This window comes from Propithecus coquereli, unplaced genomic scaffold (genome assembly GCF_000956105.1).
Source record: "Propithecus coquereli isolate 6110/MARCELLA unplaced genomic scaffold, Pcoq_1.0 Scaffold66, whole genome shotgun sequence".
Classification (NCBI taxonomy): Eukaryota; Metazoa; Chordata; class Mammalia; order Primates; family Indriidae; genus Propithecus; species Propithecus coquereli.
The window spans coordinates 1,915,855-1,941,232 of NW_012152618.1; the positions used below are offsets into that span (position 1 = coordinate 1,915,855).

A 25,378-nucleotide genomic window follows, 5' to 3' on the forward strand; every position below is an offset into this window, starting at 1 on the left:
CAAAAATCTTAAAACCCTATAAACTAAAACAAACAAAAAACCCTTACCTTTTCAGATAACAGTTTATATGGCTTCATTAATGGTTGAACCTTAGAAGAGTCTGAATATATTTCTCCATAAATCCATCCATTTGCCAACTAAAGAAACACAAACACCAAAAATTGTTTTACACGTATTAATTTTAGAGAGTGTAGGTGTGTGCATGTATTTAAGTGTGTGCTTGATAAAATAACCCTAAAATGAACCAACATAAGAATTAAAGTTTAAATTTTATCTAGCATAAATGAATATAAATATCTCTATCTTAATCAATGTTATGTTCAGTAATCATCTGGAAAAAGTCCTTTTATTATCCAGAGATTGGAAGCACTCTGTCTTTCTTAAACAGACCCGAGTCTGCGACTGTGCCAATAAGCACGGCCCCTAGGAGGAGGCTACAAGGATGTACAGTCTGGTCTCCACGATTTGTTCAGACATATCTTAGGACCTCACCTGTCAGGTGTGTATCTGAAACACTCATTTTAAACAGGAAAACTGGAGTATTCATCTTAGAAGCTTCCCTAAATAATGCTACCTGTTTATATCCAATTATCTCAATATATTCGTTCCACATTATTTTCCTCACGTGTACACATCACCATTTATTTCCCTGTATCATCTGATGTCTGCATATGGAATCCAGATAACTCAGTCCTGGAAAAGCTCAGGACTATCTTCTCCATCACTAACTCCACCTGCTCAGTATGGAATGGAGTCTTTATGGAAAAGAGACCCTCACTGGTTTACTGAGTAAATCAGTTAATTACTGAACAAAGAACCACACATTTATCAAAACAAACAAAAAAGAGTTTCTTAGAGGGGGTAAGGGACTAGGCTGGCCAGGGTAAGCTCTGAAACTGAATGTAAGGTCTCTAGCATGATGATACTGAGTTGTTACACGACACAAGTGTCCTTCAGAACCTTTGCTGTTTGATTTTTACATCACCAAATCATGTGTATTTTAGATTCTTGAACCATCTCAACTCAGTTTCTCGGACAAACCTAGCTTAACCATCCTCTGTCAAGTTTAAACTTGGCTCAACTTACATGTGAATACTCAGGTACAATGTTTCCTTTAGGGAATCTCATAATATGTAGGAATTATCTCATATAGATACAGCTACTTTAGTTTTCTCATTTGGGCTGTTTTTCTTGAAAACACAAATAAAAATGTCACCTGGCCAACATAATCTATTTTTAGTGAACTGCAAATCTACTTGGTAGTAAGAAATACAACAGAAGGGGGAAACGTTAAATCCTGATTAAGAATTTTCAAGGTTTTATCTAATATAAAACTACATAAAAAACCAAAGTTTCCTTAAAAGGTGAATTCTGATGCTGAGTTCACCACTTCCTCCTGAAGTTCCTGGTGAATGTGACTTTTTACCTCCATGAACAATATGTATTTAGAAATTATCTTTATGATTTAATTAATAGATGTTTTATAATCTTAAAATTGTGGTTTTTATGAACACAATTATTCTTATTCATATGTGTATCATACGTTAATGGCAGAACTAGCTAACTATTGTATTAGCAAATTGTAATTAAATGTTCTTAAAATTGTGGTTTTTATGAACACAATTATTCTTATTCATATGTGTATCATACGTTAATGGCAGAACTAGCTAATTATTGTATTAGCAAATTGTAATTAAATGTTCTTTTCTAATTAACATACAGCTCTTACTTTAACAAAACCTGTCAGAGTCAGAAATATTAGAGCGGTGACCAGTCAATAATAATGGCAACTGAATTAGAATGTAAATCTGACTTTTACCTTGTCCATTGACCATTTGTCATGGGAATGTTCTGCGTATTTGTTAATGAAGTATTCCAACTTCTCAGGAATTGTAATACTATGAAAACAGTAAAGAACAAAAGATGATTTTCATATAATTTACAGGAAATCATATTAATAATTTGCTCACAGCTTATGAATACTTAGATCCCAACAATGCATAGCTGTTAAAAAATAGTTTTAACAAAGTTATTATTTTTTCGTATTTTCAGAATATAAAAAAGTCAAGCTGATAATGTTCTATCTGCTCATTTTATGTTGCCTCATATTTTATTATGTGTTAATATAACAAATTAAATATACATATATTAATTATTAAATATTTAAAATAATTAAAACAGATTCAAAGATGAGCACAATAGACTATATAGAAAAGAAAAAACAAACCCTAAGTCAAGATATGGTTAGACTCAATAAGCTTAAAGACACATTTCTCTCCCTATTTCTTCTTTGAAGTTCTCCCTGTTTGACTTAAGTCTCTTTTGCAACAACTATAAATGGAAAAAAGATGGCTGAAATACAATCTGTTTAAATTAATTTCATACTACTCGTGATGTGTTAATAATTTTAAATATTAATAGCCCATGTATAATATTCTAAATGTTATTAATATTGACTATAGGGAAAAGTAACTAACCAACTCATGCTTTATGATTTTGACAATAATTATTCTTGAGTCCTTTTATGTTTAAATAAATATTTAATCCTTTGAACAGATGTCGAGTGCATGCAATTGATGACCAAGTCTGATGGTAAATGTAAGACTTGGGAACATCAAATATACCTATGAATGGAAAATTAAATATATATCTCTATAACTCCATTCATTAATGAATACTCATTAAAGCAATTGACTTTGAGAATAAAATTCTAAATAAAATCTAGTCTAATAAGATGATTTACTGTTCTTTTCCAGCAAAGTTATCAGTAATTGAACTATAGGACATATAAAGAAGCAATATATAAAAATCACGATCATATAGAAATTATTGATATTGCCATGTAAATCTATATCTGTTAAGAAGCCCCCAAAGAGGCAAACCTAGATAAATTAATATACATGCCCATACTTATTAATTAATTGGATTTAACACCAAAACCATGACATTGTTCTGATGTTGTTTTAAAATCCTGGATAATATATCATATGTTAGCAAACCACAAACTTACCCATGTAGGAATGTGAACATGTGATATTTTGGTTTACTTACTTTGGAAGAGATACAAAAAATCAATTAGATAAGCCAAATACTGGGGTGGGGGAGGGGAGGGAGAGTCTTCTCACAGGACTGTCATCAAATACCAAACATGCAAATTTAAGACATTATCAAACTAATGGCATACCACTCAGGTTGAAATTTTGATCTGGTTATGGAAGCTAAACCAGCTGGGGCCACTCAGAAACCTCAAAGTTGAATTCCCAAGCAAATTCAGAAGCCGTGGATAATAACTACCAAGTGACTACCTTGCTAAAACTGATCTTGCTGAGTCACCACGGAATCAGTAAGATAATGTGGCATGAAGAGGCAGCTTTCCTTGCAAATGGAGAACCATGGTCCTACTCAAAGACATCAATGACAACAAAATGCTGAGACTTCAATCACCTGAAGTACCCAAACACTGTATTTGTAGAATAATTTATGCAACTAAGTACATGTAAGAAGTTTCACAATGTGGACTAATATTGTTTTAGCTTTAGTCAAACTGCATTGTAAGTGCATGCTAAATTTTCCACAAAAATTCTCATCTGACATTCTCTTCAATCTCAGGCTGTGCTTGCTGAGGTGCAACATCTGCTGTTAACCCTGTGCCTTGCTGAGATGCAGTGAAGGGTGAAGTGATTCCCTGGCACTCGTACAAATAGCTTTGCAGTGCATGCTGGGATCATCTTAAGTAAAAGATGCTATACAGAGGCTGTATAAATAAACATTTAGGGTAAATTTTCAACTAAAACTATAACTAATATACTTTCTTAATTATTATTATAGATGTTACCATGTAGTTATATACAGAAAATCCTAATTATGTTAAGAGTATCGTAGAAGGTGCATCTTATCTATTTCTGATATTAATATAATCATTATGACTACCATTTGATAAATTAAAGGGACCCCTATTAAAAGGATACCAATTCAAAGGGGGCATGTATTAGAGAAAGTTCACTTTAGTACCTTATTCAATTTCAGACTTCACACATCATTTACAATAAAAATCTGCTGCAATAGAAAGAGTCCATACTTTGAGGTATCAACAGGTTGTGGGTTAAAGTTCCCTTCAGAATCCATTGATGACTGTTTTTCCATCATACTGACATAATTTGACTCCATGTAGTCTGGAGGCAAAGCGCCCGCAACTGCACTCAGGCAAGGCAGTGCCAGTTTGAAAAGTTCTTGTTCATATTTCTGGGAAAAAATGGAGGACCAAAAAAAAAAAATTATTATTCTATGGCAAAAGTTGTCAGTATGATCACCATGCCTGATACAATGTAGTAGAAGAAAATTTGCATTATCCCAGGCTAATTTAACTCCTTGATTGATGATTCTTTCTCTGGAAAATGGAACATATAACCTGAAATCCCATCAAACATAAGAGAAACTGCAGCAAGATTTACTGCAGTTACAGTTTAAGGAGAATAAAATCTTTGCTTCTTCAATATATTTGAAATGATGTAAACTTCAATATTCTAATATTGAATATAAAATGTCTTTATAACATAAACATAATTTCAAGGAGGACTGCATTCTTTACACTTAGTTATAGATTATTGCTGTCCTATGTTAAAATTACTATATGTAAAGGATAACATTCCAGAGAGTGAGAAATTTTAACTGATCTATACTGCATTTCAAAGGTATGAAAAATAAAATTCTGAACTGGGAAAAAATTCTATAGGAAGTATGTATAATAAAAATTTCTGGGAAAAAGTATTTGCATATTAATTATATAATTAGTTAAATTTGTAATTATAGATTTTCTAGAAAATTAAAAATAACCATTTCAAATATTATCTCACTTTAAATGTTCAATTTTAAATAAGTATAATGTTTCTAAAAATACCTACACATTATTTTTAAAGGATTCAGTCTACCAAAGGAAATTCACTAAGAAAAGGCATCAAAATGTAGCTACCAAATGTAATCACATATTAACTTTCCCTGATTATGTAGCAAACTTATGGTTATACTACTCCACAATCATCTTATTAATATCTACCTGGGAATTCAAACAGATTTTGATTAATTTAAGCATGAACATACAAAACATGATCTTCAGATTTTTCCCTGAAATCATTACCCTCCAGTCATCTGAAAATATATGAGCTATTCATTATAAATATGGCAACTATAAGAGAATGTCTCATATACAAAGAAACATAGAGTGGCAATATTTAAATCTTCATAGCAGCAAAGCAGGAGAATTTATTAGGTCACTGGAATATAATTTTATAATATTCTATATTTTTATATTCAATATAATTTCATCAGGGTTTATAAGATTGCAGATGTGACTAGGAAGAGTTTGAGTCCAAGTAAGTCCAAATGCACCAGAAACTTGTAAACCATGTGAATAATTTCCTGAACTGCTTAGCCATTTTAAATTCACAAATTGTGTTATGATCACAAGGCAAATGCTACCATAATGATTAAGAAAAATCATATAAATTGTATTCTCAACATTTGTTATTAAGTTGAGAAAAGAGAAAAAAGTAAAGCTCTATAAGTTTGATAGTATTTCTGGTGGAATATCATCTTACCCAGGACCTATGACTTTTTATTATTTTACCAATACAAATAAATCCACAAAACATTAAATTACCTTTTGAGACAGGGCATCAAAAATGCCCCAGAACAGTTTTCTTGATAAATGAAGTTCTTCTTCTGAGGCAGCACCAAAGTTTCCCCACCCTCCAGGCAGGCAGTAATATTTCCAGCATCTTTCATAGTGGTTTGTCAGCAGCTATATGGGAAACAATTATAAAAGCAGTGAGCTTAAAGACATCTTTTATATTTTTTTCCATTTCCCCTCATGTGGCATTCTAATGCTATGCAGTAAGGTAAACTGAAGTGAAAATGCTCAATCCCATCTGAATTCTCTTGGAGAATACTGCCACCTTGTATACTATGTGTCTTTAAAATTTAACACTGATCACAGTATGAAGACCAAACGCCAAGTTTTACAAATGGCTGTATACTGAACAGCATTCTTTATGGGTGGTTGTATATCCAATGACCGATCCCCGATTTCTACTTCAGTTGTTATCATTTACTCACAATTTTATGAATTGTTATCTCGGAATTCACATGTAAAACAAAGGGATTGATGCCAGGGTGACCCAGAGCACAGTAAGGGAATTATACATTTGTGATTATTTTTGGTCCCTCTCTGTCTTACCCAACACACTTTATGATTTGTCTCAAAACTTGCTTCTCTAAGTGAAGTTGCAAAACTGCTCTACTTGAATCATTTCTTTATCTATACTTTTTTGGTGTTATGGATGCAATTTATTATCTGAGCGTCTATGTTGCTCCTCAGGTTTTCACCTACTTATTATACATTGTTTGGAACCAAACTGGAAGTTCAAAGATAAGGTGGCTCTTTGGATAATTTATTCTTGGTCTGCATTTGTCAAATCAATAAAATGATCTGTATTGAATCAATTATAAATATTTGGACTCTTTTCTGTATCTAAGGAAGAAAATAAATTTTAAGGATTATTGTTATTAAAGCCAATGACACCTCTTACTGTTGAAATATTTCATCTCAGTCTTGCATTCAGTTACAAAACATGAATATATCCACACATGCACACAATTTAGGAATCACAGATGATGAAATATTGAAACTAATTTGCTTGGCTTAACACTGAAATATCTATAACGTGGAAGAGTTTTATCACATAAAATTAAGAACACGAGACTGTATCTTTTTCAGGGCTCTTCCAGCTCATTTGTATCAAGAAAATTATGCATGGCAAAAGCTATTCCAGATAATAAAAACTGTAAAAATGGGATTTATTTTTTAGCAAGAATATAATTTACCTCATTCACTAACGTATCTAGACTTAGTATTTTTTCATCTTGTATTTTTTTTTAATTTCAAAATATTATGGGGGTACAAATATTTTGGTTACATGGATTTCTTTTGTACTGCTTGTGTCAAAGTTATAAGCATGCCCATCACCCAGATAGTGCACATTGTATAGTGAGTACACGTGGTGTTTGTTTTTCCATTCTTGGCGATACTTTACTTAGGAGGATGGTCTCCAGTTCCACTCAGATTGTTGTAAAAGGTATTAATTCATTTTTTATGGCTGAGTAGTACTCCATGGTGTACATATACCACATTTTATTAATTCACTCATGAATTGATGGAATCTAGACTTAATGAAACCAAAATCAATTCTCACAGAGAAAAATTATTTTTGCTAAATATCCAGGCATGCTTAGTGCAACAGCTCAAAAAATAGATTCATTCATATTTCATACCTCTTTCCTACAGCACTATTACTGGGTAGCCATTAGGAAAAAATGAAGCCTACCAAATGGCACTGCAGAGTGGTCACCTATAAAAAGTCCATCACATTACTATTATATATAATCCTGACGCACAGACTATATCCTGAGTAGAGATTAAGATATTAAATGACAGGAAAACATTCGCAACTCAGTAAGGCAGAATGAGACTTGATCATGAACAGAATAGAAAAAAGCTGGGCAGAGAAAATATCAGTGGCTTTTCTATGCTATGTGACAAACTGTAACTGCATATACAGAGATCATCTTTGAATTCTAGCAAGTGGTAATTGGAACCCATCATGTGATTACTAACTCAGAATACGTTGTTTTTGAAGCATGCTCTTTATCCCTGGAGGCAGCTAATAATATTTTAGGTGAGGCCTATTACCATGTTTTCCCGCTTAAGAGTATCTTGGCTTCTCTTCTCCTTGTGGTCTGTTTTTCCCCACTGATGTCTATTTCCACTAATTTCCATGGAAATCAGTCTTAGGATGTCTATGATCTTTTATTAGTTGTTTATTAAAAGTTGATACACACATTTCTATAACATATATGCCCATTTAAATAATTGAATATTGAAAATTTTCCAGCATCAATGACCTGGCATGATGTATCTAAGAGATGCACATGTTATAACAGGAAATCAAGTCAGAGTAACCAGTAATCAAATAACTACAAACATTTCCTGTACTTACCTTAAGAGGCATCTTTGCATGTTCATTTAATAATGGAACATCAAATACTAATCTTCTGAGTAAGTGCTGCATCATTGAAGGCCTCAACTGGCTGTTGGAACAAAGTTAATTTCAATAATGAAGAGAAATGTGCCTAAGTAGATAATTCATTAGACTAACATATAAGCCAAGAACATGTATCTATAGCTCCCTGCAGATGGTATTAATTAGGCGTTCCTAGTCCAAAGATTAGCTAAGAGTTATTTAATTTTATATGAAGTTACATTTCCCAACTCATCTATATTCCTCAGATCTGAAGGCTATCCTTTCTTTGCTATAGATGTTTCTCTTCTGCTCCTTTTCTTCCTAAACCACTCAAAACTGCAGATCCCACTACCTCCTAAGACCATCCTCTATTAATTTTAGTAAATGCCTCTTCCCTCACTGCAGTGGATGGTAGATGAAGAGAAGCAGAAAGAAGAGGGTGTATAGGAACAGGAGGGAGGAAAAAAAAAAAGGCTGAAATAGCAATTTTGCTAGAGTGGGAAGAAAGAGAAAACTAATACATGGTGAACATCCATTGTGTTAGGCAACACCAAGCATTTCACCTCATCTAATATTTAGAAAAACTCTGAGAGAGGTATTTGGATTCCATTCTGCAGAATACTAAGGCAGGGACATTACAGAACTCCTCTCCCTACGTTCTACTTTCCCTCAGTCTCATCTGGCTTTTGATGCACACACTCCCCCATGGATGAAAACCTGGTCTTCCCTCATGAACTGCAGGCTACAGGCCTTCACCACCAAGAATTCCTGAGCAATTAGAAGGAAGCCATTGCCTCATGAGGGGCTTGAGAAACCGTCACCTTCATTGTCAAAACTTCAGCAAGTGGAAGTATGTTTCTGGTTTTCACAGTAAGACATTTGAACATGTCTACTCACAGGACATGGTTTTCCAGGTTAGAGGAAATATTCAGCCTTCATCATTGCCACACATAAATATGCTTTAATGTTACATTGTATCATTTTTATATTTAATAAGTCCTCTTCTCTCTTCTAGATGAGGAATTAAAATCATCATGCACAGTCAAAATAGTCATAAGGGGAGAATCTATCAATATTACTTAAAGTGGCCAGGGACTTCTGACACCATCGCTCCCTAATCGCAACATCCAGAACAGTATTCTCTAACTGGTCAGAGGCTACGTCCAATAGCTAGATACCCTAGGGAGGCTTGGAGGAACACTCCTGAAGTTGACCAGCAGGCAAGGGCACTCCGAGAAGACTCATATCTCTTAATACACAAGACTACCTAAAATGAATTAATTTTTTGGTACAGAAATTATTCTCAAAATTCGAAATAATTTGTCAGAGACCACATCATAAATTCTCTTTCTTAAAGAAGAAGAAAGTCGGCATAGAGTCAGTTGCCCACTTACCCACAAATAGAGAGTAAACAAACTTCTATGGAATCCCGCTGAGCTTTGGTAAGTGAGCAGCCCTTCGAAAGTCTATACACAGTATGAAGCAATGAGTCAATGAGGGAAGCATGGTGCTCCGTGCCAGCAAAAAGAGGAGCACATCTTGTTAACAAAGGCAAGACGGCTGTGCAAAGGTACCGATTGAGGGCCAAGGCCATGTCTGTAGCACTCAGAGCAGCCTAAAAAGGAATTGGAGAGTAGAAAGCCATTTGTGTCTGACAGTGGACAACCTTCAAAGGGATCAACCTGTTGACATATAATTTCACTATCTAGAAAATGACAACAGTATGAAAAACGGAAATATATTCCTTAGTTATATCTTTACATGTGTTTCATAGGCTCTTTACCACTAAAAACAATTATCAATTGTTCATAAATAGATAAAAAAATGAATGAAATGATACTTATCTCCTCAAAAGATCCAAGAGGTTCTGGTTCTTTCATAAAATATCCATGGTAGTGTCAATGTAAGATAAGGACACTAATTATACTAAAGGTATGAGTGTTTTCCTTTGCTAGGGCAGGAGAAAGGTGCTTATTCTCATAATATATCTCATATTCAAAAATTCTTTTGAACTCTATTTATTAATAATATTCATATTTCTGTTCACATCCATCAGCACCAATAACCAAAGGTTGATTGATTGTATTACTATGTTATCATCTATACTATTAAGATTCAGAATTTCAAGTGAACACACCCAACAACAAGAAAAAAGAAATTTCTGTTTCATTTTTATGATTCTGCTGTCTTAGATTTCATGAAAGGGCTATTATCAGCTCAAGATCTGATTTCTCCTGAAATCAAAAAGGCCCATTTAATTGATAAAATAAGTAAGTAAATAAGAGCAGATATTACTGTAACTGCTAAAACAACATTTGGAACTTCAGCTTATTCCACAGTGTTTCAAAGGGCCGAACGTTTACATTGTCAATGGCAGATTCTCTATGTGGGCCACCCGACATACAGGATAGATTTTAAGCTGTCTGTACCTTAACAAATGAAGACGCCAGGCTGCTACTGTCATTGGCATGACTCAATTAAATCTTAATTCTTTAAATCTTCTATTAAATCTTAATATTTTAATTGCTTTTATTAACACTAAGAAGCATAATAGTCTTGGCCAATTTAGAGGTTAATACTGAACAAAGGTTAACAGGAGTCCCTGTGACCTCCCACATCAGAGACGTATGAGCTTCTTATTGATTTCCATAACACCTCATCAGAATTCTTATCATACTCTTCAGGTCGGCAGTTTCTTGAGGTTGTCAGTTTAACTATATTCAGTGAATTCTTCTGAGGACATAGCCTATTTTATTTCTGTTTACCCACCACTTGCCTGAAAATATAACAGGTACTCAATGTTTGTTGCTAATCGACAAGTGAATGAATATATATATGAACAATTATCATTACGCATAGACTGAAGAATGAAAAGTGGAAGGAGTCAATTGCCCAAATCATACCGTGTCTAGAGAAGCGGCAGCCCGGAGATCTGGCAGAAAGCCAACCTCGAGAAGATGGAGGAGGAAATCTTGAACCTCAATTCCATAGACCCTGTCAAGGAATAAAACCATGGCTGCCTTGTGATCTGGGCAAAACCCCGCAGACATGTCAGGTTCCACCACATTCCCATCTAAAAGAGAGAAGTGAATGTTGGTGTCAATGGCCGTGAGATAAGTGGGACAGATTACAAATGGCTTCTTTCCTGGCTTCTCATGTTTTAACACATTGACTGCCACACTAGAAAACATTTTTTCCTTGGGGCCACGGTGTTTTATTAGGAAAACAGAATAAAAACTTTGTAAACAAACAACCCTTTCTAATTTAATGAAAAATTTATTACTTTTTATTGTTTTCTGTGCATGAGTTATATGCAACTTGGAAAACAGTTCTTGCAGCCCCCAAGGTTAACACATTGACTGCCACACTAGAAAACATTTTTTCCTTGGCGCCACGGTGTTTTATTAGGAAAACAGAATAAAAACTTTGTAAACAAACAACCCTTTCTAATTTAATGAAAAATTTATTACTTTATTATTGTTTTCTGTGTGTGAATTATATGCAATTAAATTGTCAATGTTAATTGTAACAATAAAAACATCAACAAGTAAGATTTTCACGAACTGACTGCAGGGATCTGCCCAGGGTCCATCCCTCACGTAACACGTATGCTACAGCATGGCAGTGTGAGTTGCCTGCATACCACGCAGCTCTCAAGGTAAAGAGATGTGCGAGTTACATATGCTCCACGAGGCCCTGGGCTCTAAATTAGCATGAGTTAAATACAACTCACGTGGCAGTTAATGCGTTAAATAAAGTTATCAACGAAATTGTTTTCTATTCTTCTACTATTCTCAAGTGAGCACAGAAGTGGCTGAGGAAATGTGGTAGTGCAATTTAAATCCAAGGTTATCTAAATGCTATCTGGGCATCCACTTGTTAACTGCACACATGATGAAGACATAGTATTATGTTAGATACTGAGAAGAAACAAAAAGATATCCAAAATCTACCTGGTAAAACTAGGAGTGAATACTATGAAAAGTTAAAACTTAAAGCAGGGATATTCACTCTTTTCAAGAAGGACAGCCTCTCTAAGCTCTTGTCCCCCTATGTAATAATCTTGGTACATTTACATTTTCATGGTTTAGAACAATAACAAAATGAGGAAACTAGTATAGCTTTCATATAAAATATGTTTCATTAATCATAAAAGCATTTAACAACATTTAAAACATATTTGAGAGTCATATTATTTTCCTTATCAGCAGTCAATGCTTCATGCCTATATAGATCACAGCAACCTCAACCTCCTGGGCTCAAGTGATCCTCCTGGCTCAGCCTCCCGAGTAGCTGGGACTACAGACATGCACCACCATGCCTGGCTAACGTTTCTATTTTTTGTAGAGATGGGGTCTCGCTATGTTGCCCAGGCTGGTGTTGAACTCCTGGCCTCAAGCAATCCTCCTGCCTTGGTCTCTCAGAGTGCTAGGATGACAGGTGTGAGCCACAGCACCCAGCCAGATTCTACTGTTTTAACATATAGTTAAGGAAAAGATAAGCCAACTCACTGAACCTAATATAAGCTTTGTTTTCTAAACGCTCATTCAAGTAGACATTCATTTTAATGAACGCCGCAACAACATTTGCTTGGGGCTCAAGACTCATAGATTGGCTATAACTGCTGTTTTATTTTCACCATCTCCTCAAATGCATTGTAGACCAATAAAGCTCTGGCTTCACTCTGTGGTGCCTGCTGTATTCATCCACCTGCAATTACTGCCTCAGACAAGGAGACCAAATCTGTCTGGGTCAAAAGCTATAAGATTAAGTGCTTGCCCCTCAAGTTTTGTGAACCCTTCCCTCTTTCATTATTATTTGGGGCACACTCTAGGTCTAGAATGAATGATGAAAATGTTTGAGGAAGGCCTCAGCCAATACCAAGAGGGGAAAATACCAATCTTTAGAGGCAAACCTCACATACTAAATATAGAACATATCATAACCATTATTACTGCTACTTTGTGATGCTTACAGACCAACTGAGTTGTCACTGAAGCTGAGAAAGAAATATTGATGGTATCATTTTTGCAGTGAAAGCATAGCCACAATAAAGCTAAGTGCATAGCCACAGTAATATAAAAATATACAACTTTCTGTCTACATTCTACACAAAAGGAAAGCAGTAAAAGGAAAACGCAGAAATTTAACAACGACTGATGGATTGCATTTACAAGTTAACCTTCATTGTGACTGTGATAGTCACCAAAAGACCCCTTTAACTCCTAATGTAGATAATATACTGCATATTTATGAAGAAAAAAGATCACAAAATAATATTATTAGACCACAACTAAGTAGAAGAGGAAAGAAAGCAACTTGAAAACTCTTGAAGGCTAGTAAAGGCTGATGACTGGAGGAAATGAGGGGGTACATGGAGAAGGTGGGGCCAACTCTGGAAGTGACCCCTGGCCATTCTCACAGTCTGTGTTCTTGGTTCTTATTAACGTTACCACTAAATTTAGCATTTCCCTATTTCCTAATCTGTATGTCACAGGTACTATTCTTATCTTTGTCCTGACAAAACTATTATCTACCCATAACAATTAAAAATTTTAAAAAAGACATGCCATTCAATAACATGTTATCAACACTAAAAAAAATGTAAGGGAAGGAAAAGATATTTTACTTAAGTAAATGAACTTGCATTAGAAGAGAGGGACAAACGACTACTTAAGTAAATGAACTTGCGTTAGAAGAGAGGTACAAACGACAACGGTGAGCTGTAGATGCATAAGGAAAAGAAACTGACTCAGGTGTGGACGACATAGGTAAGGGACAGTTTTAATTTCCAGCTTTCCCTAAAATCATAGTGAGTGTTCAATTATTATGGCAGTTTTGTCACCTTATGGACTTAGGGTTATCAGGTTAGCACACATGACACTGTACTTTCTCCTAATCATATCACTGACAAGCAGGGTGAGCTACCTTCAGGTATATAGTGATTCCCTTCATTCTAGATTTGAGCTAGAATAGCCTGCCTTCTCTGGGACATAATTAATGAAAGATAAGAATTATATAGAGCATGTACTTCCTAACCTAATTATGTTTTTATTCTAAAGTTAGAAGTTTATATAAAAGTGATTTATGTATAAATCTCCAATAAAGTACTGAAAACTGAAAAATACTGAAATTTGAAAAAGTAAAAACAATGTATAATTTGGGATCTAATATCTCTTTTAGTTATCTTTGATAATTCCTTCAATCTTTTTAAATATTTTATCCTTTGTTTTGAAAAAAAAGACTTCTTTCACCACAAAGGCAATGTTTAAATCTAATTCAAAAGCTATTATTACCGCTTTGAAAACAAAAGCACTGCAAGAAAGTGACAATGAAACTATCAAAATGTGTGAATTAAGGCACTGAGGTCAAGAATGATAGAGGTGAATGGGCACCAAGGAACACACAGCAGGGCCATGACCGAAGACAGTGGAGGTGCATATCTCTTCTTCTCTGGAAACTGTGTGCAATGTCATGTAAAAGAAAATTAAAGTCTCAATGCAGAGACTGCTCTTTAAAAACAATGAGAATAAAAAAGATTTTATAAAATAACATACTTTACAGTTCTTTATTCTTTTAAAGAAAATTAAGTAGTATAGCCACACTTCGGGGAGTGAGGAGGGAAGTAGGTGAGTGCTGGTAACATTATTTAGAACATCATGTCATTCAACGTCCTACTGAATTACGAGGAACAGAAGCTGGCCTTACCTTTGGCTATCGTGGGCATCTGAAAAGCGATGCTGATTACTCCCACCAAATCTCCCAGTGGAATTAGAGATCTCAAAATAGACCTGATTCTGATGGCTTCCCCCTTACCAGCATGAATCAACTACACAGGAAGAAAATTAAAAGAACATTAGAATCGCTTTCTGCAATCGATGTTATAATTCTATCTAGGAAATCTGAAGCACAGGAATCCAAATCCAAAATAATTTTCTGTTACATATAAATATAAAATTAGTCCTCTCTCAGAGATGACTATTGTATCAGGCCTACCTGCCCACACAGTTTTCACTGACTTCAGCATACACCAAATTATATATACTACAGTCTAGGCCAGTTGGTTTATCTATAAGCGTATCAGTTTTTAACCTCTTTGGGGTGTTAAGATATATTGAGAATCTGATGGGTTTATGAATGTTCACACCTCTCCCCAAATTACATATAAATACCTATCTATAACATGAGCAATCATATTATACAAAGGAAAAATGATTATCTTTGTGCCCTGAACGTATACTAATATTGATGACAGATTTAGCTTCTTTCTTGCTTTGTGATGAGCAATTAACTGCATATCCAGCTATATTCCACCCTGATTTCTCCCAAGGCTAGATTTGCAATGTGGAAGAAATGGTGAACACAAACCCTCACAGTTCTTTTAGACTGAAACAGGCTAATAAAGTCCCCACGATGACTGTGGATCAAGATGGAGTCAAGAATCTCTGCGATTCTCTGAACTGACTCTGAACAATTCTCTGCCTGCAGTCAGACCAGGATGGGCATCCAGTTCCTCCATCACCTTCAGGGTGTGAAACTCAAACACAATTTCTGATGCCTAGGAGACCTCAACTAATACTTGCAAAGATGAATAAATTTCAGAAATACCAAGGTTAGTCCCTTGTTAATCCACTTAACTCCTCCTCTTAATAGAATGAAAACTTCTATTAGTATTTCTCTTTGTTTTCCTGATCTTTTCACTGAGATGGGAAAAAGAACAAATGCTGTAAGCAAGCTTTCTCTTTGTCTGCAATCACCTCCAGCAGACAAATGTTTGATAATCTGCTCCCATTTATAGTGCTAAGATAAAAAAAATCTTGTTAGCAGCAAAGATTAAGTTTTTTCAAAAATCAGTCTCTAAGTTAGTTTTCTATCATGCTAACATTTCTCCATTCTGTGATTCCTCTCTGTTCACACAAAAAAAGAGTATAGCAAGTAAGTTTTAACCTATGGGTATAAAAGAAAGAGCCCACAAAAACTAAACCAAATCAAAACAAACACGGATACTAAGGGCAGGGAGAAAGGGGTGTTCTATAAGAAAAGCCCTCTGGCTTCATGCGCACCCCAGTTTAGAAATGTACTTGTAGTTCTTAACCCTTCTACACTAGCACCAGTCAATGTGTTTCAAACTCTGGGTTTGTGTCTCATTAAAAAGTCCTGAAGCTAATTTGATGGGCCCTCACTAGGATTTCTTAAATAAATGTAACAGAACAACACAGCATCAACTAGAATAAAATGCAGAAGAAAGTATCAGAATGTACTGTGGGGTAAAAAAGTATTATTCCATGAAACTTTAATTCATTTCGGTCAAAAAGTTTTAGAGAACACTAATCTACACGGTCTGAAGAGCTCTTATTCTCCCTGCATCCATCACTACCCCCCCTCACTGACCCCTAAATCAGTGGCAAATACATAGAGCTAATATTGTACAAAAGAAAATGACTTTTCGGCCGAGTGGTTGCTTTCTGTATGTACTCCAATAGGAGAAGAAATTGTGTAGAGAAGATATGTTATTTTCTTCTTAAAATGAGGGGAGGCTATATGAGTTTTAGAGATATATGAGTACCTAAGTATTCTATTAATGCCTTGTACTGAAATCTCCTTACTAATTTTTACAACCAACAAGATATTTCCAACTAAACAAACATTTGTTCAGCAATTAGACTGCAGCTATTATTTCTAATGGAGCATGAAGATTATTGGTTTTGGACGCCGCTGTGAGCTTTTCCAGCTACAGAAGCTCCTGAGTCCCAAAGCACTCACGTGCATCTCAGGAGCACAGCGTCCTAAGAGGTCGATCAGAGCTGCATAAAAGGTCATGATTGCGTTCCCCATGTGGATAGTGTCATCTTCCTCCTCTTCTGTGTCACTTTCATGGATGTTTCAAAAGAAATAGAAAGCAAATGGGGTAATTGACATTTCACAGTTATTACATATCTCTCAGAACAAAAGGGACCACAAGGTTAAACATTCTTTTTCTTCTGATATTTTTCACATATGTTTTAAACTTACAGCTTGCATTTTTAAAGGAAAATAACAATGGATTAAAGATCAGATCTGAGATTCTGGTATTTAGTATTAAGATTCCTACAAAAGGGAAAAAGAGGAATTGCTAATTGGATGCATTCTGCTCCTTTTTCTAGTGGCAAAGAGCATATTAACAAAGCAAATTACTGATGGAGGGACTGTTATGTTTAAACAACTTTTGGAAATAGCACACATGTAGAGAAAGCGTGACAAACATATCATACAAGATAGCACATGTAAGGCACCCAATGCAGTGCTTTGCCCAGAGCAAGTACTTTATAAATGTTATTGCACTTCCTCACCTACCGCTATACCAACTACCTACCTCCCCCCAAGCTCCCACCAAATAATCCAACATGGCTCCCTCCCCATCTCTGTAACAAAAACATAAATATTTATAATCTTGCTGACGAGTGACAAATCTGGGTAACCCTGGAGGCTCACGTCCTTCCTCCTTGGTAACTTGGCAGACAGCTGCCTCAGCTGGATACAGCCATCTGCAGAGTGACAGCAAGGCCTTGTCAGACAACCTCATTCTTGGGCATGTAAGGCTGTTCCCAGGGCCCTTGGGTGCACACTCACTAGTGTGGTCCTGCAACAGAGATCTCTGGATACATTTTCTATGACTGAGAGAAACTCGAGGCTCCCTGGTTCCTCTACGGCTAACTGATAAACATGTCACATGGTGTGTGTGTGACAGGGAGCGCTTGTTCTTGCTCTTGCAATGCTCCCAGTCCGGAAATCTAGCTGTGGTGTAAAGAGAACATTGACACCAAGTCTATACGTGAAAGAACGAGGGTTTGCAGGACTGCATGGACTCTACTACTTTTTGCTCGAAAATTTGCCCCCAGTAAAGGCCCCACATTATATTTTTACCAGAGACACTAGCAGTATGATGCATAACCCCTGTGAAGGACATTTATCTCCACAGATAAAAAAACCATGAAGCCACAGATAAACAACATGCCTGGATCGACTATGTCCATTACGGGGATCTGGTATTAACAACATACACGATGGAGAAATGTAAGATAGTGACTGTCTCCCCATCTCTCTCCTGTATCTTCACCAATCATTCTACTCCTCACACAGACATCTTTACTTTACCAAAACATACCAGTTTAGCCAAGTCCCCTACTCTCTTGCTAAAGGTCTCTTTCTCTCTATTATCATAAAAACGCATTCTAACTTCCCACTAAACTCCAGTTCACGTCCAAAGGCTCACCTCCCAGCATTTGTAACAACCCACTTTGCCCTAATTCCCCTGGGAAAATCCACAAAATGCATCTTCTACAACCTAAATTTCTCTCTGCTAAATCGATACCATCTTCCTCAGCTCTCTCTCTGTCATTTTAATGCTATTCCAGCAGCAAATTCCATCCATTCTTCCAAGTCTAAGGTATTCTGTTTTCAAGGGGAGAAATCTTTAGTACCACAAGTTATATTAGAGTTCACAGAAAGCAAAATATGTTTTGTAAAATTTCAAGTCAAGTAGCATAAGTCACACGAGACGGTGTGTATGATATTAGACCTACGGTGTTTTACTGGATCCACCATTTGGTGAGGGACCATCTCGGGAAGGATCCTCGGCTATTTTTATGGCTTCTTCCATGGCTGCAAGGAGACCATTCCCACCTTCCCCTCTCAAAGCAGGACCGAAACACTCGGGCCTCCGGATGAGCAATCTCACCACGACATTTGCGTTTTCTTCCACACTCTCCCCTAAGGTCAAATGGGGAAGATAACGTAAACACGGAATATCATACAGACATTCTGAGGAAATAGATGTTATACTAACAATTTCTAATTTAAAAAAATAACTGAAACCCAAGGACATACTAGTAAAGCCAAAATTTAATCCAAATTACTAGTTTTATGTATGCCAGATGCAGTAGCATTTTCTGGTACTTAAAATTTTCAAAGTAAAACATTATAGAGGCATGAACTACTCATTCTCATTAACTTGTTAATGGAAATGTCATAATCCCAACTATTATTAGAATCCAATTAAAAAATTTATAAGAATTCAGGCACTTAAAGATTTTAAATTATAAAGTACTATCAAAACAAACGTATAATAAACTATTACAGTGAAAAAGCCCTATCGATTATAAAAGATGTAATCTTTTAATAATATTCATGTTCCTTCATCAAAATGTGGGAACGAATCCTTATTATGTGTATCGATTTTTATGCAGTTTTAATAATAACCCAAAAAGAACTCAAGCAATCAGTTCCTACCGTTACAGAAGACAGCAAATCTGAGAAAGTCAAGATATCTCTCTCCTTCAACTGGATTCCACCCAATGTCTGGATAGCCTTTAGACACCAGCATCTGGCAACTCTGCAGTCCACAACCAGCCAAATAACGAACTACCTACAAACAGGATGATTGGCAAAGTCTTATTCCTTGGATGAAAAGTCATTAAACGCTTACACTAGGTATGGTAAATGATATCCTCAAAGGATGGTTCAAAACAAATGCAATTTTGCCAATTCCTTTTAATTTCATGATTATCCACTGAACTCCCTTTAGTAAAACCTTAGAATTAAGATATATTTAAAATATTGTAATCAGTGTCATCATAATAAAATATTTATGAATAAACCCTATGAAAGAAAAATATGCCTGAATTTTATATCATTTGAGACACTGACTTACAAAAGTCACAATATTTGATAAACTTCAAAAATGACCTCTAGCCCAATGTAGCAGGATCCATCTGAGAGAGACACTAAAGGATCTAATCTGAGATGCAAAGCTTTTTTTTTTTTTTTTTTTGAGACAGGGTCTCACTCTGATGCCCAGGCTGGAGTTCAGTGGCACAATCACAGCTTACTGTAACCTCAAATTCCTGGGCTCAAGCAAGCCTCCTGCATCAGCCTCCTGAGTTGCTTAGAACATATGTGCATGCCACCACACCCAGCTAATTTTTGTGTGTGTGTGTGTGGCGATAGGGTCTCATTATGTTGTCCCAGCTGGTCTTGAACTCCTGGCCTCAAGTGATCTTCCTGCTTCAGCTTCCCAAAGAGCTGGGATTATAGGTTTGAGCTACTCACCCAGTCTGAGATGCAAAGATATTTTAAAGAGGTAAATTATTTCCAAAATGATATATTTAATGGGGGAGCAGGTGTGAGAAGACACATAGAGAAAGAAAGAAAACCTAAGCTTAGATTCAAACAGCCTTGGCTCAAATCAGACCTACTTATTCTTATTGGCTGCATCATTTTGAGACAGTTACTTATACTTTTTGAGCCAAAGTTTCAGTAACTGCAAAATTTGTGATACTACTACTCACTTTTCAGCATTGTTGAAGTTAGCACATTATATATTTCTGCCCAGCTTTACCTTTTAAAATATTTTGTTTTATATGAATGTTGGTCCTCTACAATATTTCATAAGAGATTCAGTTTTAAAAGAAATCCCTAAAGAAGTCATTATCAATGGAAATAAGGCTGTTAGAGGGACGACTGATCAAACTGAGTTACATGCACCTCAAGTTAAATGAGTTTTAAAAATAAATAATACAGCTAAAAATGTTTATATCAACTATATAGAGGTATAACTGATGTACAACAATCTATTTCAAATATAAATTCAAGGAGCTTTGAGAAATGTATACAACTGTAAAAATGCACCAAATCCAAATGCAGAACATTTTTATCACTCCTCAAAGATCCACTGTGGCCTCAGCAGTCCCTTTCTCCCTTCACACTTAGTTCCAGACAATCTGTTGTCTCTCACTATAAATCAGCTTATCTTTTCTAGAACATTTACCCATGTAATCATATAGCATATATCTTTCTGTGCCTGACTTCTTTCACTTAGCATAGTGATTTCTGAGATTCATTCGCATTGTAGCATATGTCAGTATTTCATTCTTTTTCATTGCTGAATAACGTTCCACTCTATGCGGGTATACCACAGTTTTGTTTCTCAATTCATACGTTGATGGATATTTGAGCTGCTTTCAGTTTTTGGCTATGATGAATAAAACTGTTATAAGCAGTGCATATGTATTTGTGGCTTAATATGCTTACAGCACATGGCCTTAGTATATCACTGATGCCTTGCGCTGGGATATATGTATATATGACACAAAATGTACAGATTAGATGTTAAAACAACCTTTCAAGAAACTGAAATTGCAGAATTAAAGCAAAAGTAACAGCAGAAATCATGAAAAGACAAAAACATACAAGCATACAGAAACAGTAGGTTGATTCCTGTTCTACAGAAAAATGCTTGTGATCAGAGGAAATGCCTTATCTCAAACTTCTTGTTCTTCATAACTTCTAACCACAACATCATATACAATATAGAAGAATGATGCATAATGTAATATTTAACATATTATAAAATGTATAATGTCAATTATAATACACTGTAATTCTAATATCACTATGATATAGTTATTTATATTTAAACAAACTGAGCAAGAACTATGAACAAGCATAATTCACACAAACACATGAGGCAGGAATGTCACTCACCTTTTCCAGATCTGGCTCGCGCAAAGCTAAGGCGAGTTCATTGTTATCCATCACTGAGGCTGCTGCCACGTCCAGTGGTGTTGAACCTCTCATAGCTGGCGAGGCTGTTAATTCAAATGAAGTTGAAATAAAAGCTGAATTGTGTTGTAACTATGGATTCCATATAAAAATACATTAACTCTTGAAATTTAATTTCTAAATATCATACATATTATACAAATATAAATTGATTCAAAGTTTAATTTTTTGAAAAAAGTATTTATCTTTAATTGACAAAAATTGTATGTATTTATCATATACAATATGATGTTTTGAAAGATGTATACATTGTAGAATGACTCAATTGAGCTAATCAACATATGCATTATCTCACATATTTCTCATTTTTTCTGGTGAGAACACTCAGAATCTATTCTCAGTGATTTTCAAGAATAAAACACATTGGTATTAACTGTGGTCACCATGTTGTACAATAGGTCTCTTGACCTTATTTCTCCTATTTAACTGAAATTTTGTATCCTGGGACCAACATCTCCCCAGCCCCTTCCTCCCAGCCCCTGGTAACCATGATTCTATTCTCTGCTTCTGTGAGTTCAACTGTTTTAGATTTCACATAAAAGTGAGATTATGTGGTATTTGTCTTTCCATGCATGGCTTATTTCACTTAATATAATGTCCTCCAGGTTCATCCATGTTGTTGTAAATGACAAGATTTTCTTCTTTTTTAAGTTTGAATAGTATTCCATTGTGTATACATATCACATTTTTCTGTCAATTCCATATCGTAACCATTGTTAATAAAGATTCAATGAATAGGAGAGTGTAGATATCTCTTTGACATACTTATTTCATTTCCTTTCACTATATACCTAGAAGTAAAATTGTTGAATCACATGGCAGTTCTATTTTTAATTTTTTTGAGGAACCTCCTTATTGTTTTCCAAAAGGGCTGTACTAATTTACATTCCCATCAACAGTGTGTAAGGGTTCCCTTTTCTCCACACCCTTGCCAACACTTGTGTTTTTGATAATAGAAATTCCAAAAGGTGTGAGGTGATAGCTCATTGTGGTTTCGATTTGCATTTTGCTGATGATTAGTGATGTTGAGCATTTTTCCATATACCTGTCGGCCATTTGTATGTCTTCTTTTGAGAAATGTCTATTCACATCCTTTGCCAATTTTTTTAACTAAAAGTTTAATTTTTAAATGTAATATATATATTATTTAATCTTCAAGATTATACAAAAGTCATAGATTTACTTACCAAGACCAACACTGCTGTTTTCCAGTAAATAACTGAGGTGATCAAACATAGCTTTTTGATTCTGCCGACTTATACGACAAAAGTAACAGAGAAAACGGCAACAGTTGGCCACCATCTTCGGAAAGGTGATTTCCTACACACACAGAATTTAGTTAGCTTGGGAAAGCAAACAGTCTTTAGAAAATAGAGTTCAGAAGTTGAGGTCTTAATCACATTGTCAATCCATGTGTGCCCATGTGTGCCAAACTTCAGATACTGAAGACCTTCAAATGTGTAGATGCTGATTCACCCTTGAACCACTGAAAATCAAGCCTAACACTAACTCAGAAACCTCATTACCATCAATGGGTGGCATCTGGAATTAACTTATAGCCCTAAAGTCAAAGGTGGCATAAGCCTGGGTTAGGAATCAGGCAGACTCAGTTGCGATTCCTGACTACCACCAGAAGCTGTGCTTTCTTGGGGAAATTATGCAATCTCTTCGGTTCTGTTCTATTAATGTAATATGCATAAAAATACTTTAGGCAAGGGAGGGAGAAGATTCATTGAGATAATTTCTGAAAAATATATAGTTCAGGACTTGGTACCACATAGTAAGGTGTTCTTATCAGTATTATTATTATGATTATTATGACTATTATTATTACTGCTGCTACTACTACTGAAATTCCAGGGATTTACAACCACCCTGATTTGTATCTGCTGAGATGAGTCCCCAGATTAGAAGGCCTGACTGGTTGGCCCCACCAAACACATCTCCCTGGAGGGCCAAATCTTGTCACAGGATATCCCAGATGCTCTCTGGAGTCCTTCCTGAACAGAATACTGTATATTATAAACATCTTTATAAGTCCATCTAACTGGTGGACAGATTAAACATGGGAAATATAGATTTCTATATTGTGAAATTTCTATATTGTGAAAAATACATCTTAAGATTTAAAATATAGAAATATTTTGCATATCAGAGGTTATGAAATTATACTGATTTATATGAAGCTGTTTATTATACTATTTTACAATTTCATTTTTCAAGAAATTTTATTTAAAATTGTGGTCACTTAAAAGTTCAATGTAGAGTCTTATGACAAATACATTCCAGAGCATCATCATCAAATCTTGACCTGATCAGAAATTTGGTGAAACCAACCATTGTCTGAATCATCATGAGAAATGGCTCAGTCTGAAGAACATGCTTGTGTTGTGGGCTTGTAATGTGATGGGGATGTGACTTATAATTCAAAATTTTAAAATAAATTGATATATATAGTAACTTTTAAAGTTTCTAAATATCCCCTAAGTGAGAATAATTTAGGAGACAACAAATTACATAAGGCAGAAACTTTTATCAATATCAAGGGGGAAAAAAACTAGTAGCACATCCAACTTTCTAAGGTTTGTGTGTTTTTTTCAAAAATTGTTCTTTAAAAAACAGTCTTCCTAAGGATTGAAGAAATTCTCATTCAGAACCGGCAATCCATGTACTCCAGGACAGTATACCAAATAGAATCCCTAGGATCAAAGACTCCCTTTACCTTGGACTCTCCACCTCCAAGGACGTTCACCATGACCTCCATCACGGTCTCGTGCATCCCCAGTGCCCTCATGAGATTGGGGTGCTGGTAAAACACTTTGTTATTCATTATATCCCTAGAAAAAACAATATAGGTATAGGGGAAAGCACAGAGCTCAGAACAAAATTTAAATATGATTTATCTGAGATTCTGATAAATCTTTTATAAATAATTTATGTGAATTGAAAAGTAAGAGCAATCATAGTTCAGCTACAGAAGTTAATGAGTGTAATTGAGTTGTCCTCAAAAATATTGATTGTCTACCAAAATCGGTATGTAAGTGTCTATTCTTTTCAATTGTAAGAAATATACTAAATATGTAAACACTAGTTTGCATGAAATATATTTTGGACACATCATTCCTAATTTTGTGGATATCCAACCATGTATCCAACCTTCTGTAGGAAAACATAAATCAGTCTTATACAATGCTTATTACAAAAAAAATTCCTATAAAAATTCTCGATATATAAGTATCTGTTTTTCATATATGTGCTATTTTTAGAACTACATTCAACATTTATATGTAAAATAACAGCAGTATTCCCTGTTACATTCATATTATCATTCTGGCAAAATGCTTTAAAGGATGCATATTCATTCTCCAAGAGAAACTGAATACATGTGAAGTCCAGGCACAAGTAATTCAACCATTAAAATGAATGCTCAATTTAAAGAGACAGCAGCAGATGATATTTAAGATGTTCATATTATCATTACTGCATTATATTATATATTCCTGCCAAATGTGTGTCAAGGTATTTCTAAGGGTCTTAGTGTTCAGGACAAAGTATCACTCATTGCAAACAAAGGGCTCTGTCCATTTCTATTTTAACATAAATCAATGCTAAGAGTCTTGTCTATACAACATTTTCTTGTCAGAGTTATAGCAAGACAATAACACACAGCTTACAAGAAAATTGAAACCTTTCTTCAAATCGAT

At 35.2% G+C, this 25,378-nt stretch overlaps 1 protein-coding gene across 1 annotated transcript in view; it reads right to left on the reverse strand.

Moving 5' to 3' along the window:
• The window catches only part of RYR2 (ryanodine receptor 2 (cardiac)), a 509,242-nt gene that overhangs the window by 172,132 nt on the left and 311,732 nt on the right, over positions 1 to 25,378 (reverse strand). Inside the window, 14 exon segments of the mRNA XM_012660153.1 lie at positions 48 to 137; positions 1,820 to 1,898; positions 4,079 to 4,242; positions 5,657 to 5,797; positions 8,052 to 8,142; positions 9,470 to 9,690; positions 10,979 to 11,148; positions 14,784 to 14,904; positions 16,839 to 16,944; positions 18,638 to 18,824; positions 19,344 to 19,479; positions 21,597 to 21,700; positions 22,862 to 22,994; positions 24,397 to 24,511. Coding sequence (XP_012515607.1) covers positions 48 to 137; positions 1,820 to 1,898; positions 4,079 to 4,242; positions 5,657 to 5,797; positions 8,052 to 8,142; positions 9,470 to 9,690; positions 10,979 to 11,148; positions 14,784 to 14,904; positions 16,839 to 16,944; positions 18,638 to 18,824; positions 19,344 to 19,479; positions 21,597 to 21,700; positions 22,862 to 22,994; positions 24,397 to 24,511 — 1,858 coding nt within the window.